Source organism: Ascaphus truei, chromosome 1, assembly GCF_040206685.1.
Source record: "Ascaphus truei isolate aAscTru1 chromosome 1, aAscTru1.hap1, whole genome shotgun sequence".
NCBI classification, from domain to species: domain Eukaryota; kingdom Metazoa; phylum Chordata; class Amphibia; order Anura; family Ascaphidae; genus Ascaphus; species Ascaphus truei.
The window spans coordinates 150,302,599-150,320,439 of record NC_134483.1 but is presented as its reverse complement, the minus strand read 5'-3'; the positions used below and the strand labels follow the sequence as shown (position 1 = coordinate 150,320,439).

The 17,841-nt window shown below is 39.9% G+C and overlaps 1 protein-coding gene across 11 annotated transcripts in view; it reads right to left on the bottom strand.

The window, feature by feature from the left end:
• NFIB (nuclear factor I B) overlaps positions 1–17,841 on the bottom strand; it is a 455,016-nt gene that overhangs the window by 47,878 nt on the left and 389,297 nt on the right. For all 11 annotated transcript variants that reach the window (XM_075595945.1, XM_075596019.1, XM_075595955.1 and 8 more), the window contains 2 exons: positions 9,736–9,871; positions 5,701–5,783 (listed from right to left, as the gene is read on the bottom strand). In XM_075595945.1, the coding sequence (XP_075452060.1) occupies positions 5,701–5,783; positions 9,736–9,871 (219 nt within the window). The remainder of the gene's footprint in view (positions 1–5,700; positions 5,784–9,735; positions 9,872–17,841) is intronic.

Below are 17,841 nucleotides of genomic sequence, written 5' to 3'. Positions count from 1 at the left end.
GAGCAGAAAAACTGTATTTAGATGCACCATTTATCAGTGTGCAGCTGCATCAAATGTGGGAACAGTTTCTGACACCTGGTGCAGCATGTTAGAAGCCAGAAAGTTCCATCCCCTTAAACCGGACCGAGGCACACAGTTTGATGCAGGTACATCCTGTTATCATAAGTGCATAACGTAACTCTACCCTAACTCATCTTTTTGGCGCTCCCAAAATCCCAAGAATGGGCATAAATTGGAGCAAAAACATTGACGCTCTGAGGCGCAAAATACAAATAAGGCTTATGGCGTCAAGTTTATAATAATTTTGCTTGGTGTACCATTACCATTACCATTTACCTTCTCAAAACGCTACGGATCACTGGTATTTATAAACAAGCAAATGCAGCTCTGACTTCTTTCCCCTCTTGGTCCTCTATGTGTGCTGCTAATGCTCATAACAGGCATGCTGCACTTCGCTGAACTAAGTAGTAAAGTTGGTACCATAACCTCCTTTTTATTAAGTATACCATTAGCATTGAGTGAAGAGAACTCCTAAGTGATCCCAAATAATGAGTGGCTTAAGTGCGTTTGACAGAACAAGGTATTAGTGAGGCAGGATTTATGCAGAGTTCTAGTAGCAGTATTGATCCTGGGGAAAAACAGACTTCTTTAAGGTCATGACTGGATTTGTCACCTGGTCCCAGATTAAAGGAATAGTGTTAGCCAATGCTAGTGCTTAAATTAAGATGGAAGAAAAACTTGGCACAAAACGATCGCTCTAATACAAAACTGCCATGGTTAGATATTAAATCAGAAATCATTTCAGCTCACACCGTCATAGACTCAATGCAAAAACACTCCCAGGCTACCTATTTCTTTGTTAAAATATGGCCGGTGGAGTTATTTCAGCTATCCTTTTAACATCAATGGGGCTTAAAATCAGTGCACGAGAATTGCACCAGATTTATTAAAGAAAAAACTCCCATTGCTTTCTATGGGATTTCTTTTCTTTGTTAAATACAGTGGTATTTTTTTGCATTGCTCTAGCCCCAGATTTGCAGCTGGGAGACTTTAGTAACTAAACCCCTGTGTCATGATACCCTGAGCTAATGCAATGATACTTTAATAAGCAAGCGACACAGGGATATAAGGAAGCATGAATCAACTGTGTTCAAAATTTTAAGCATGTTTCCTACATTCGATAAAGACGCTCCAGTACTGAATACCATTCCCTTCAATGATACACTGCTAGGTACCAGTAGGGTCAGCTAGATACACAGACCCACAACACATTAAAAAACATGTTTTACTCTCACAGATTCTAGTCCAAATAAAGCAAGTGAGGATGCATTTCATGTGAACAGTTCATCAGAAATATATTTTTATGTATGCCAAGTATTAATATAAAATAATCAACACAATCTGCAGGAGGGGACTATTAAACCATAATGCCAAAGGGATACAAGAGATAACCAAACAAAATCTCTGAAGCTGCAGGGCACTTTCCACAATATAATAAGGGAACTAAGGAAAGTACAGGCGGCATGTACAATAGTGCAGTCACAAGATATCTTAGTTTTAGTGTTCTGGAATTTTTTTTAGTAACCGCACAATTATTCTTATTGTTCTATCAAGAGTGAGGGTGGTCATATGTAGACTAAATGATTGCTCAATAGGCATTTATGTGTGGTTTGCAAAAGAAAAAACAGAATAATTACCAAGTTCAATCAATACAAAGTGGCAATATCATGAACACGCATTGTATGGTTTACATATTTAAACAAGATTGCGACATTTTTAGCAACAGGGCGTTATAAGGTTCCACTTGGTTGGTTACATTTTGTAATCTTTGAATCTAATACATTGGGGAGGGGGGGCTGTTTAAATGTACTCATTTTCATCATAGTCACATTCCATTTTTGGGGGAGTTCCTAATTAACTCTGATCAATATCAATATATATGGGAAATGAAATGGAACGTTGACAACTTGTGATGACCAAATGCCACCTATTACTGGGTTATCTCAACTGAAAAGTGTAAAAGATGACTTGCTGACTTCTATAGAAAGAGGATCTCCTTCAATACTCATCCTGTTGGACCTCTCGGCTGTCTGACATGGCTGACCATAGCTTCCAACCAGACAGACTGAAAACTTCTGCAGGGATATCTAACCACGCACTTGACTGGCTTACATCCTTAAGCAGAACAACCCAAACAGTATGAATTAATTGTCTCTCGTTATCTGCAACACCGATTACATGTGGAGTGCCTCAATGCTCCATTCTCTCCCCTCTCTTCTTTAACATCTATATGAATCCACTAGGTTCCATTATTGCAAGCCATGGTATCAAATCGAAGACCACTCCATAACACCCTCCAAGACAATGAAAAACAATTGCATCACAATTAGCAGTAATCTCACAATGGGAGAACAAATGAAGCAGACAGGCAAGTCCTTCCTCTACCACTTATGGCTCTCCTTAGGGAAGAAAACATGTGGGATGTCACCTACCGACTTGACTATCTTGGCTTGCCAAACAGCCAGATCAATTGTTTGAAATGACTTCAGAATACTGCAGCTACAACTATCAGAACCCTGCACAGATAGGACACTGAGAGAACGTTACTGGCTACCAATCAAACATGCATTAAGTTAAAGTCCTCTCTGCAATTTATAGGGCCCCACATGACCTAACACCAACATACAGCTCAGAATGCATCACTCCATATAAGCCAACCAGACTACTTAGATCAACCAACAAGGCACTGCTTGGTTTTCCTCGATTTCAAATGCATCATTATTGGAAAAAGAGCACTCAGAAGAAGGGACCAGGTTTTGGAACAATCTCCCTATCGACATCAGGAAAAATCCCATCTTTCAAGCTCTCATGAGTCATTTAAGACCCACCTCTTCGGTGAAGCATTTGGGCACTAGCCTTAATTGCTCAACAGTGATACAGACTGCAAAACGATACAGACTGATTAATTAATTGATTGACCAGAGACAGCAATACAGTTATCCCAATGGGTAAATGGATTAAAAAGTTTTAAAAATTGAAAAGTTGAATGGGATTAACTCAAAGGGTTCAAAAACGTATACTGTATATATGTAAATATCCCAACAGGTGTTCCCAGAGCTAACATGGTTCTGCTCTGAGGACACTCAATGTAGAAATAAATAAACAAACATGGTATGGGGGATTGCTGCTTTAATGGGCAAGCACCTCTTCACGTAAAATAGTGTGGATGCTATTGAAAGTGAGATAAATTATTTGAATCCTAACGAAGCACATATGTTTTTGGATATGTTCTACAAACAACTGAATCCACTGATCTGAAATGATTGGCATTCTGATTTACGCTAGGGTGCGAGTGTGCTGACCTGCCACCCCTCCAGTTTTGTATGGGCCTACACTGTGTACTTTAAGGCCTTCCAGCACTGAACAGGTTACTACTATACACATGCTGCCATTGCTCTGGAGAACATGCTGGCCGGATGTGGCAAAGTTGAGCTGCTTCCCAAAATAAGGAGAGCATGTAGGTTCAGCTGCTAGTAAGGCATGAGATGAGGGAATGAAAAGAGGGGATGGGAGGGGAACAAAAACACTGGATGAGAACCGGAGGAGAAAAAAAAAAAGTAAGTTTGGGCTAATAAACTGACATCCACTTTCCACTGCATTCAATCGATCTGTTTATCTTATAGGACTTTACATCCTGGTAATTTCAAACCACTCAGCTGTCAAAATGAGGGAGTGGCACATATAAACATCAGAATAAAATGCAAATATTTTTCAGGGATGAGGTCCTAAATTCATTCCCTTGCAAGGGTTCACACCTGTTGTGATATATCTGGACTGGACTTGCTCTCCCCTGTCACTTATAAATCTTAAATCACCAGTTCCTCTTGCAATCATTTGTGAAGAATACAGCTTTTATGAACCATACCATTTATTGCTTTTCTACACTTCTCATATATTGGTATATAATATGTACCATTAATATATATACATAGTATATACAGTTTTTACATATTTAAACAAGATTGCGACATTTTTAGCAACAGGGCGTTATAAGGTTCCACTTGGTTGGTTACATTTTGTAATCTTTGAATCTAATACATTGGGGAGGGGGGCTGTTTAAATTTACTCATTTTCATCCTAGTCACATTCTATTTTTGGGGGAGTTCCTAATTAACTCTGATCAATATCAATATATATGGGAAATTAAATGGAACGTTGACAACTTGTGATGACCAAATGCCACCTATTACTGGGTTCCTCAAAACAGCTTTCCATAATCCCTTGGGGCTGTGGCACCCCTCTGAGTTATTTTCATTGGAGTGTGTAACTTGCTTGATGTTTGCCTCTCCTGTCCTCCCAGTGGCCTATAAGAAAGGTGTGAGTATCCCTTCTGTCCTGCCCTTGCTATGGCCCCTAATTTATAAATACATTGGTAAGTGGGATGGCCCATTTAAAGATAGAATCTTTCTTGATCAGGAATGGAGGTTTCATAACTGTATTACAAATGGTCTGCGTGTGCCAGGTGGATATACATCATATTGGAAAGTAATGCACTGCATGCCCCTCTAGCAAAGAAAGAGTTAAGGGTAAATAATGTAATTTTCCATATTCTTTGTTTTTTTAGAAGGACTGGTGATTAAGTTCTCGTTAACCAAGGTTGCATGATTTGACGGTTTGCATTAAACACATGGCATGATCAGGATGTGAAAACAAGGATGGTGTGATAGACTACAACAAAAAATAAATGTGATTTTGCCAGGTCAAACTTGGGCACATTGATGTAAAGCTATTAAGCTTGAAACAATGATGTACTATTCTAAGAATTTGGCTTCTAACACCCCTTTTGGAATTAAACTGCAGCAAAACATCTGGAAAAATAACTTGACATTAAGGCTAATATAAACAATGGTCCCAAATGCTGTTTATATGTCAGAGATTCTCCTTTTTATTTCGCCTCAACCTGGCAGTGCTTTCTTCTAAATGAAAAGCGCCACTCAAAGACAGCATCAAAAGAAAGGTTACTGCAATCCCAAGATTAACAAACAAAAAACTAACTAACATTTGTTTGTGATACAACAGTTTAACAAGCTGTTCCCTACATCAGAAACGGATCTCCGTGTTTCTTTTCTCCCCCATTTTACAACTCGGAAGATTAATGCATGTTTGCTGCATTGGCATGAATGGGAGGCGACACCCGTTTCGGGGTGTAAATCCATAACGGAGCTCTCTCGCCCGAAAAAAAAAAAAAAGATAGCTAACATTTCCTCTCACAGAACAAAGGGCGAATAAAGATTTTTTTTAGTAATCTGGAAGGAGACTCTAAAAGAATGTCGACTTAGCAATGCGTTTCAGGCCCTTCTGGCTGAGTTCGGATAAGAGTTATTTGATTTTCTATATATTGAAGAAAAAACTATTTGGGGGAGCTATTGCAGGGTGAGCCCTTTGCTGGTGATGTCCTACATCCCATTTCTCCGGCTGCGGTAGCGAAAGAGTTGAATTGCAATGTTGCTAGGTCACCTAAGGAAAAGCTTGTGACGCCCCACATTTTAATTAAATATGCTGTGGTTTGCCGTGCCCAGTCATGATCAGAAAACAGCGGGATCCCGTTTTAATCCAAGCTATGAGTGGCAGCATGCAGGCTTTTATGACACTATCCCCAAGCACCACCGAGTCATAACACCTGATGTGAAAGTAGCCCACCTGTTGCTGGTGTAGGAAGGCTGGATCTCTTGGGTTTAGTCCCACGTATCGGTTGGCTTGCGATGTGCCAGAGGCTGTGTAGGCTGAGGAAAGAGGGAAAGAAAATGAGAATGAAAACAGATCCATGACCAAAAACACCCAGGGGATTTTCTGTCATTGGACAGTAAGGGACTACGCTGCTGCAGTTTGTTTCTGCATCTATTTATACCGTTTGTATGAACCCTTTGAACACCAAAATGTGCAGTGGCCCAAACTGGCACAGAACTGTTATCTTCAGAGTAAGAGCCACAATTGACAGGGAAGGAACGGTCTATATAACAGGCCTGTGATGAGAGCAAATAAAATATATGGTAGCTATGACATCTACAGTTCACAAGTTAGGATTTCCTACTTCTGCTTTTTAGAAAATCAATTAAGGAATCATAACTTTGCTCGTTTAAAGTTTTGAAAAGGTTTCACTTGACGCCCTGACCAAATAATGATATGAAGTTATTCAGATTCCATAAACTGGATTTACCAATTTCAATGAAGGCTTTGCAATAGGCACAATACAGAATGCTTTTATCTGTTTCAATCAAGATATTACTGTATACTGTTTTACTGCTGTGTAAACATTTACCAGAGTCAAATTATCAAAAGAAACAATGTCTAAATAAAATAGTTCAGTGCTTTACTGTAAGTCTGAGTCATCCAACGGTAAATGCAGGTGTCCAATACATGCTTTCATTGTGAAATACTGAAACACTGACTAAACAAATATAAAGTTACAAAAAATGTTACAGCTGATAAGAAGGTGGCAGAAGTGGGACAAAGAGGACTATGGGACCCATTCTAAGCAGTGCGTCACGGATACAGGAATCTGTTCATCAAGTCTCACAATTTTAGGTTAGGGCTGGTGGATTTTACAAACACAGGACAATCATTGCATGGGACGCATCGTCATTAAAAAAAAGCTACAAACGAGTCCTTTCCAGAAACTATTTCTTAAATCCCTATGAACATTGTGATGCACGAAAAGGCATCAATAACACACTGACACATACCCAATGAATCCCTTACCTCTACTAGAGAAGATCGGTGAATATCATAAAGGCAGGTCAGCTATTGGCCCGTGACGTTGGCTAAGCTTCACATTACTTTAGGCCATTCCTTGTCCCGCAATCGGGTAACACTATGGGCATGATTCAATATGGTCTGAATGAGGCCACTGTACGCCTCTGACTGCACTGAATCAGGCCCTCTGAGATCTGCAGGGAGGGCTGGCAACTAAAACCAGCAGAACAGGTTGATCCAGCCTCTATGCAGGGCTGTTACTGCTGGCCCTCTCTGCTCCCGCTCATTTTATAGGAGTTGTTTAGACAGCTACAGTATGTGCCATTTTTCACAATGACTTCTCTTGTAAGTTAAGCTAACGTAAATATATATCGTGCAGATGTTATGAATGTTGCAAAATGATGAAATATAATAATTTTAGATCTTTAAATATACAGTATATAAAATTACATTGCAATAAGGTCGTGGCCCTTCTACGCTTAAATGTTTTCTGACATGGCCCCTTTGGAGAGTTAGTAGAAGAGCCCCACTCTCTGGTTTTCTAGCATAAAATGACTATAAATCCCGGTATGACTTGAGCAAGAAGTAAAAAGAAGCAAAAAAGACAACCGTGTCCCACCAACGTGGATCCAATTGGCAAACCTAGCCGCCGCCGCAGCTGTAATGGAAGAGGAATGCCTAATATGCATGTGAGCTCACAGGGAGCGAAGGAGTCGTGTGATCTCTGCATTGACTGCAGCCAAACTGTGTGCGACAATCTTTCCACATTATAGTGTAGCACGCACAACGAGAGGCACGAGCAGCACCATCAGTTATCCCGATGTGCAGCTATCAAAGCAAATAAAGTGGTTAAATGCATGTGGCTATCAAAGTGTTTCTTGTGTGTACATAGTCAAAACATGCATATATTTGACTGTAAATATTCTGAAATGTAAAATGCATTTTATGATTTTATGATTCTATGATTCTTTTTATGAATCCATACTTAAGAAAGCTCCTTTAGCTGAATTTACAGCCAGATAATTCTCCGCTCAGAAATGCTGTAGCGCTTCATCAGTGGCTGCAAACGATCCAAAGATGAGGTGTCTGTTTATCTAGCATTATTCGCGCAATTACAGGGCCTGATTAAGAAAGTAATGTTACAGGGATCATATTAAAGCCATGTAATCAGACATTTGTCATAGTTCCTGATTAGTATGCCTTTTGCCGGGTTTATATCCTCAAGCAAACTTCAATTAGAAGAGATTAGCTAATCTCCTGAGGCTTCTGTTAACCCCTTCAATGCGGAGGGGTCTGTAACACACTGAAGGCATCTGCAGCTGTGCAATGTTACAAGCACACGCGACGCAAAGTTACAAACACACGTGACGCAATGTTACAAACACATGTGATGCACACAAACACAGAAAACTTGTTTACATTTTACTGTGTTTTGTCTCACTGCAACTAATTTTGATAAATATATATTTTTAATATGTCTATATTCTTTTAAATTATATTTGAAACCACTTTTCATGTCTTCACCAGAGAGTCCCATATGATTCAGTGGGGCGAAGGCCAATAATGTGCATGCTTGTTGTAGCACTGAAGAGAGTAATAAGAATGGTCACTTCTGTTTCCACAATACTTATGATGTCATGTGCTCCTTGACTTATTGCAGGTTGTATTTCATATATATTTCTTTCAGTGTGCTAAATTATTGTTATGATTATTGTTCATAAAACGATGATAATCTGTGTCCTTTAATCCAACTGAACTCAACTCTGTATCTGCTGTGGTACCGATGAAAGCTTCAAATGGGGCCTTTCTAGCAACTGCTATTTCTTGATAAAACCACTACCAACAGATTATGGGCTTTGAGAATATGAGAAAGGAAATTAAGATTGTATTGTGGTAAGTGGTAAGCAAATAAAGATCTCTGTGAACAACCAGCAAAAAAATAGCTCTTGGCTATACACTGAGCATCTCAATGCATTCTTGGCCCCAGTTTGCAGCGGAGAGGTGCACAACCATGCATTCCTTAAATAACCAGATAAGTTTATAAAGGTAATGGGGCCGTTCCATTCTCCATGTGCAGTCTGGAACCTTTTAACCACGTGTTGCTTCTTCATCTATTCTATGCGATGATCTGAGACATCGAGGGGAGCCATTGTCCTCACTCATTGGGCCAGTATGTGGCAAAGCCATTATCACATTATGACTTTAGCCCCCTTATGCGGACATAAGATGCTTGGCTGTCATTGTTAACCCTTCAACTGCCAGGGGGGGGGGGGGGGGGGGGGCTGCAACGTTATGCAATAGGTCTGTCTGGCAGTACAAAGTTTAAAGTGGTCCAAAAATAGCATCCATTTACTCCACATGGATAAAAAGGGCTCACTTGAAGGAAAAATTCAGTATCCAATAAAGCCTGAAGGTTAGACATGTGCAAACCTGCCAAGATCCACTTTCTTGACTGAAGTTAAAAAAATGAATGTGAAAACCCAGCATAATTTCTTTTAACAATATGGCCCAAATTGTTAAAAAAAAAAAAACTAAATTGCTCTATTGCAGTTTTAAAATGGCAAAAAAACAGCCCGCAAGTTTAAAATGTAAAAAGAAAAAGATCCATCAAATGTTCTAAAGTAAATTAAATTAAATAAGCATGCAATGCTCATTGACTTGTAACATTAAGTGAACTTTTGGATTAAAGCAAACTATTTTTCCTGAACCAGAAATGGTGACATTCCCAAAGTTTGCGCGTATCTTCGCAGGGAGTTTAATGCTCCTCACGTACTCCATGTTTAACTAACCACCATTATCTGTGACACTGGATGCCAATATTTATAGACTAGTAACAACAATAATAATGACATTACTGTCAAATTATGCGCCAATTGCCAAGCGCTATTAAAATGAGGAGTTCTAATCGGCCCCCGGTAACCAGCAGACGGCCCCACGGTTTATCAACATACTTACTGCTAGCGACTGGTAAAGCCGACTCACCTTCAGTGGATGTAGTAATGGGCTTAGTGTCTGTCACGGTTAGGGTCACGGGTCGCACTGCACCATGATGTGGAGAGGGCGCCAACACCGGAGTGAAGTGGCCCGGCACCTTCCCCACTTGGCCGCTGCTGTTGGCCTGCAAAAGGAGAGGAAGAGAGTAACCTCAGTGCTTTCTCAAATATCACTTCTCATGGTCACAGTCATACATATATACACACTCATATTTAAGAATTGTTTCGTGGACTCAAATATGGTAAACCATTTTTTTTTAAATGTATGTCCAAAAGCTTAATATGAAAAAAAAAAAAAATTTTACATTTCAATATACCAAAGGAATTAGGGATGGGAACAGGAAGGTTCAGAAAAATGTATCAAATACAATTATTTAAGTGACATTCAATAGAAAAATGTAAGTCAAGAGGTAGAAACTACTTTCAAACGTACAAGGAAATTGGCATTCATACATGCTGTCAGCCAGACTAGCTGCAGTTGTTAATGTGTCTATTGAAACTGTCACACAAGACAAAAACAATGGCATAAAAGACTATAATGAATTACATAGAACTGGAACATAATGGAGTCGTTTAGAATAAATATATACTCCAAGAATTTAAAAGAAATGTTACCACAAAAAAAAAAAGGAAAGGGTGTTGTTTTGATGCCATTTTATTTATTCCAACAGACAGTATTTATTTATAGGTGATATCCATTTTCCATTTACTTTCTATCCCCCAAGGGCGCAGAGAAATCTGTTTACAGTGTATTTGGTTTGTTTTGGTTTCTTGAAGTAAGTTATAGGATTGTAAAAACACAAAACAGAAATCCTAAGTCGCTTAGCATCTTAGGCATCCAGCAACACTGCGGGTGAGAGACAATACGTTTTGATGCATTTCCGTTCCAGTAATAATAATAACAACTTTATTTCACATAGCACTATTCCCCCAATGGGACTCAAAGCACATCACAATTACAGTATGTAAGTACATAGGAATGTTTACACACAGTCCCTGACCAGATGAGCTTACAATCTATGATTTTGCTGCCTAAGTTTATAGTACCTGTGCGCACGCATTGCCTCGCGCACTCCTGCAGCCCCAGCGATCTGTGAACTTGGCTGCAGGAGTGTGGGGAGGTGACACGAAAGCTGGTTCACCTTCATTGGCTGAACCGCTCACGTGACGCAGACGTCACATGGCCGCGTTTGAAAAGACAACATTTTTTGTATCTTCAAATCGCGGTCGTGCCATTGCGAAGTCCGACATGGAGCAGCCTCATAGACATTAGGCAATTTGAGGTTGGCGCGTGAGCGCCATCTCGCGCTGTATAATCTCAGCCTAAGAGGCACAGGGAGATAAAATGACTTGCCCAAGGTCACAAGGAGCTGACGCTGGGAACTGAACAAGGCTCACCCGCTTCGAACTCAGTGCCATTGGAGTCAGTGCCTTTACTCACTGAGCCGCTCCTTCAGCCCAGAATACAGAATGCCCCATGCAAATCATACTACTGTATGTACGTAAGCAAACAAAAGGTTTCATAAACAATATAGTATTTTGATGTAAACCTGTTGTCTGTTGTCTATTTTTTCTGGTCCCTATTACAGATAGCTGCGATTATGTAATTGTGGCTGCATCCTTCCAGCAATTAGTATACGTACAAACTCCTAACCAGCGCTTATAGTTAGAACATACTATATATTCTGGGATATTTGTTTGTGAGCAGATCCAGCAGGTGTCTGGCCTACATTTGCACAGCTCACAAACCTTAAATCTCAAATGATGCTACAATCATTAAAAATATCAGACAATTGGTTATATTGCTGAAGGTTTCATTTGATTGAAATTTCAATATATGTTGCTACATTGGAATCTCCCTTGAAAAGAGTAGTTCCTTGAAGGACCAAGGTGAACTATGATGGGAGATATTTACTAAGCATTGCTAAACGACAATACACCGTACATTTCTGTAAGCCACATACGGCTTAGCACTTCGTAAAAATGGCCTGAAACGTACAATGCGTGTTTGTAAATAATGCATGTTTGTAAATAATGCAAATCACAGATTAGTCATTTGCTGAAATTATAGCTGAAAGTCGGAAGGTTTTCCATTACACCTGGGACTCGAAAGAAGGGAGGTTTCTTCCGCTGCCATAAAAACGTTATCAATGTTTATGTGCCGTCCTCCCCCAGTCAGAAGACCAAAGATCAATGAAACCTAGTTAGAGGTGTGTTTTAATGTCCTCACCTGTCCCCATGTTCTGTCTCTTGCCTGTCTGGTCAACAATGTAACAGGCACACGGTGTAACGACATCTGATTAACATTGACAATCATTCCTTCCCCCCCAGCCCCCAGGCAATGTTCCCGTTGCAAAACAAGTATTTTCTAGGCCTCCAAGGATGATTTCAAAATAAATATGTGTTTGTCATCAATCACCTAGTTCAACCTATTGAAACGTGTCACTGTGAGCGTTTCAATGTGGTCCTATGTGGGACTGTGCCTTTAAAGAAAGAAACCGTATATAGAAGAAGCACTGCATTCGTTTGCCATTAAAGTGCTGACACAGAACACTTGGCTGAAAAAAGTCAATACAGATAGAACTGCTGCCTTTTTGTTTAACTTCACCCTGTGTAAATATATAATGTGATGGTAAATATTATTACTACTATTCCCTTATTATTTGGACTGGGATTTTTTTAATAAAATACGAGTCAAAAGGAAAACAAATACATTTCCATTTGGATCAGGCACCATTTTCTTTCAAACAGGACAATGTTTATGTGTTTCGCTCTGTGCTGTGTTGGAGGAAATATGGAAGGCTCGGGATATATTTTTACAAGTGGGGCGTGCAAGTTAGGAAACATAACAATAACATGGACAGATTCTTTATTGGATGTTCACGTAGCCTCTCTCCAGCCAAGCTCTACCCTCATGTGGGAACACTAGGCAAGACTTCTCTGTGCTCCTTTATGACTGGCTTACGCAGGACTCAGGTGCTAAACTGCAGGACAGAGCCCTCCAATAAAGGCATCTGGCAACTTGGCAAGCCCCTCGGACAGTTGTGATCACAGCCCTAGGGCTGCCTTGGTGTACGCCATTTGTCTTGGATGCTAATCAAGCCTGTAATCATCTTTTTGGCCATAACGACACTTTGCTTTTCTACATTAATACACCTCAAGCTCCATCTCCGTTGCAGATAAGACTTAAATTGTGAGTGGACCGCAGATGAAAAAGTGTCATTACGTAATGCCTCCCTTACTCTTTTTAGTATCAACTCAGAATACATGACTCAAATGTATGGGAAGAAAAATTGAATAGTATGGGGTTATACAATAAACTGCAATCATGCCAACTTCAATAAGAGCGTCTGTGCAATAGTGCCCTGATCTGCACTATGGATGTCTAATGAATAATACCCTAAAAGCCAAACATACATGAGATTAAGAGCACAATCCCCCTCTGCAGTATTTACGACACTTTTAGTGCTGAGACAGACATTTGCAATACATTAACCGAAAGGGTAGTTCTAAAACACAAATGGCAGTCAACCTTCAAACTTAAGAGGCGTAACACAATGCCGGAAGTATTCTGAATAGGATTCTTGATTATAACATGTACAGTACACACCCAGCTAACATATCCCTGATGATCGGTATGTAAGCACAACGTCTGCATGTCATGCAGAAAAAAGAAAGCTATTGTGGTCTAACATTCAGCCAATGTCATTGTGACATCACAACATCAGAACATTGTTCTCTGGAAACATAACCATAGTTACAGTCAACTAGTACTCCCATTTCATAATGCACTAGTATGACATAATTAAAACTAGAATAGAATGAGAATTTAAGCAACAGATGAGTGACAGGATCTTGACGGCAAATGTGGTAAGTCAGGAAAGTTACATACCATAGCTCATTTTCAACTACTTTACAAACTTTAAGACAAGAAACTATTCTGGATAGGTTTTATTTTTTTTGGGAGAATTATTTATTTATAATTAAAAGGTACATTTTAACAAAAAAAGAAACATTCTAAAATAACTTTTTCTATAGACCCTTTGGGGATCTGTTTTTAAAAGAATGTCCACAAGTAACCAAAATAGGCCAAAGACAACAACCCTATTGGAAAAAAAACATATGAAATGAAATAAAATGATTATTTTTTTTATATGTCTGGTGTGTTATGACCTTTCTGTCCTGCTCTCTGTCTTTGTATTCACTGAATCGGATATTGCATCACTGATCACAACTAAAGAGCTTGGGCTTCCTGCCTGTTGATCATACACAATTTGTCGTAGTTAAAACTACGTGAAGAAAATTGCTGGTTTGTTCCTCTATTGAAACCTATACTCGCTCTATAGCTCTAAAATGATTTTTTTTTCTAAATATTCGATTGAATGGCAGGGCTGTTTCACTATAATCAGTGCAGTGGTAATGTAATTACACCACAAAATTGCTGTGGGGACTACAAGACAGCTCCGTTGCTTGTCCTAACAATCTAAATGAACACATTACAGAGCGCGGCTGGGGAGGAACAGTTCATTCTAGGTAAAAGCTGGCATGGTATCTGTTATTTCCATCTGCAAAGCTGTAAACGTAAATTCTTTCCACATTGGAGATTCAAAGATATTTCAGAACAGGAAGGGCGCACATTAAGAACAGATTATATCATATTGCATACATTTTCCATTCTTAAATGGGTTCTGTTTGTTTGGAAGAAAAACCAACTTATTTTCTTCCTAAACTTTGGGGCCAACTTTTTCAGGTATATTGTGTTAGCTTGGTAGGCAAAACTTACGCATTGTGATTGGTCACTTTTCCCGCATGTGACCTTTCCTAAAATTCATTGTTACCAAACAAAACACGAGGGAGCTTTAATTAATGACAAATATCAACAGAAACGATCAACTAAAAGGATGTTATTAACGAACACACAGCTCAGAACTCAAATGCACCTGCATATGGATTTTGTCAAAAAGAGTGCTACTAGGATTGTGACCTGTTGTATAGAACAGAAGACACAAAGGCCACGGTCCCAACACTGCTGCACCTGCAAAATCTCTCATAACCTTTCTCGTGGAGGGAGAGCTGTCTGTATTAGACTGGTCATTTACTGGTGCTTAGCAAGGACAGCCATTATAAATGTGGGGACATCTCTCCCTCCAATAGAGAGGTTATGAGAGATTTTGCAGGTGCAGCAGTGTTGGATCTACAGATGGGCCATACTGTGACGTGGTTGTAATCTTAAAATACTTTGGCCATAGAATTGAACTAAATGACCCTTGCTTGTGAGAAGACATACAGATTAGTATTTAACTATATAATGTAGCACTAGACCTTTTGTCTTTTGTTCTATAAAATTATGTTATACCTACAAATGAAATTGAGAGAAAGAAAAGAGGATGATGTCTTTTTCTGTATCTTTAAAGCGAAAACATCTTCTGTGCTATTTTTCTATTTGAAGCCACACCATACGTAAGTTGAGGTCGTAATTGCCATCTGATATATAATACAAAATATACATCTTAATATTCATTAGTGAACATTTTCCATGTCCAAATTTAGACTGGAAGTTCCTGGGCTTATTATGTTTAGAACATTTCTGTGCAAAGTGCTACATACTGCCTACATACACTATACAAGAACAACACATTAGTGTGTGTCTTAAAGCCAAATAGCCCACATTGCACAGTATGTTCCAAGAGCCCATGTGAGACCTTTTACAGCTGTTGCCTCGCTTTGCAGCAGATGCTTTGCTTTCTGACCTTTTTTTGCAGCACTGTGTCTATATGCCATTACATCACTTTGTGTGGCATGACATGCCAACCTTCCTGCCAACACATCTTGCATTCCTGCTGTTGCCGTCTCAGCTTCCCAGATGTCCTGACTTCTATAATGATATGAACTATTCATCTTCAGATTCAGCCTTGGCTGTAGATCCCAACCATATATTTGTCATAAGGTTGAATAGGAAAGCTACTGTATTCGATATCTGGGTGCACATTAAAGGTAGTCAAGATAGCTTTCCCATTTTTATCATTTGTCTCATGGTATAAGATGGCTTTTTCAATTTAGGTCAATGATCAGAACGTCAACAACAAACAACATGTTATTATACATAGATTATGCTGCTGCGGTTAGAGTTTTGGACCAAACAGTAAAGACAGTAACATTAAGAGTAATAAATCTCAACATCAATATGAATACATCCAAATAGAAAAATATGGGGGATTTTGCAGAATAAAAAAAAAGGAAGGATACCTACTTTTAGCCAATGTGATTGCATCTTTAAAGGATCTCCCTGCATGTTTCAAATGTTCATCAAGGTATGTGAAGTCCTATTTTAATGCTCACCATGCTGTGTTATTGCTTTGATATACACTGATCTAAACATTTTACCCACAATGATGCGTGTGAGCTACTGTATAGTGTATCAGTTCTAGAAGGTACGTTCGTGTAAACAAGGTATATTAAGGTAACTTTACAGATTTCAGGACAAACACATGAAAACGATGGGCGGTCCAGATCTTGTGCCTTTTTAAACAGTTAGCATTTGCAGTGGGGACTCTGAAGGAGAGGGTATACTGTTGATCTTGTTCCCAACAGCGAAACACAATGTAATCAGGTTTAGACACACTGCACCGTTCTCAAGAAAACCTAACTGAAAGTGCAAAGGAGCCGTTCAGTTGCTAGGACCAAAGTGAAATAATAGCAAAGGCAAGATCTATAGATCACGTCGATTGATTTACACAATGTGTATACAAATCGTACAAGTTTCTCAGGTATCATTAAATTATTTTTGAGAGACGTTTGGGCCCATATTTGCTATTTCATAAGACAAGAAGGTTTCTTAGGGCACAGATTTATACATTTGGCCCACAACGGAGGAGATTGAAGTGTAGCATAGTGCGGTCCTGCTGTGACTGCCATTCAAGTCAATGGCAGTTAAAACGCAATCACAGCGCCATACCCTGCATCGACGCTTAGTGAATCCTGGTGTATGTATCTATAGTAACCACATTCTTTGGAGAGTTTATCAAATCGTCAACTAATCATCTTTTGTGATAAAACTGTTTGTAAACTGTCCAATGTGCAAGGAGATTGCGCTTTTTTCTCCTTTTAAAAATTGTTTGGCAAATGGCAGCATTGTCTGTTTAAAGCTATGCGGCGGAAAGACCAAGAAGTAACAGATAATATTCAAATGAAGTAAACCCAAAGAAAATAGAAACATACTAATTTTCACACAGGAAGCAAATAAGTAATTTTCACAGGAAGCCAGCTAGTTACACGTATGTGATGTTACCAATTGGCCCCTGCTATGTGGGACTGCCCCATTAGCAGTAAGACATACTAACAGAACTAAGACAACAACAAAATAGAGAAGGGCAAGAAAACCCAAAGCAATGTAAAGGTAATAACTTTATAGATAAAATGATAAAGAACAACACTTGCACTCTTGTTAAAACAAATGGCGCAATCCCCCATGTCCCTCAGACTCTCTGATGGTAAACCAGCTTACTGCAGATGGTGACAACCCTTAACCGGTATAGATGGGGTGACCAGATGTCCCGGTTTAGCCGGGACAGACCCGTTTTTTTAAGGTCTGTCCTGCCCTGATATTCTCTAAAACGTCCAAGTTTTTGTTACTTGTCCTGGTTTTTTAAAGTCAACAGAGTGAAGGATGCCGGCGAGAGAGCAGGAGGATGCCTGCGGGGGGGACAGTAGAGGGCAGGAGGATGTTGGCGGGGGAGGACAGCAGAGAGTAGGAGGATGCCGGCGGGAAGGACAGCAGAGAGCAGGAGGATGCCGGTGGGGGAGGACAGCAGAGGGCAGGAGGATGCCGGTGGGGGAGGACAGCAGAGAGCAGGAGGATGCCGGCGGGGAAGACAGCAGTGAGCAGGAGGAAGCCGGCAGTGGGGACAGCAGAGAGCAGGAGGATGCCTGAGGGGAGGAGAGTAGAGAGCAGGAGCCCCAGCAGTATGACCTGGAAGTCATTGAGATCTTCCCGTGTCTACCGCCAGGGCGCAAGATGGCTCCCTCCCCCTGCTCCACAGTGACAGGTAGGATCCAGAATGAGGAGAGAGAGTGACAGACACAGAGAATGGGGGGA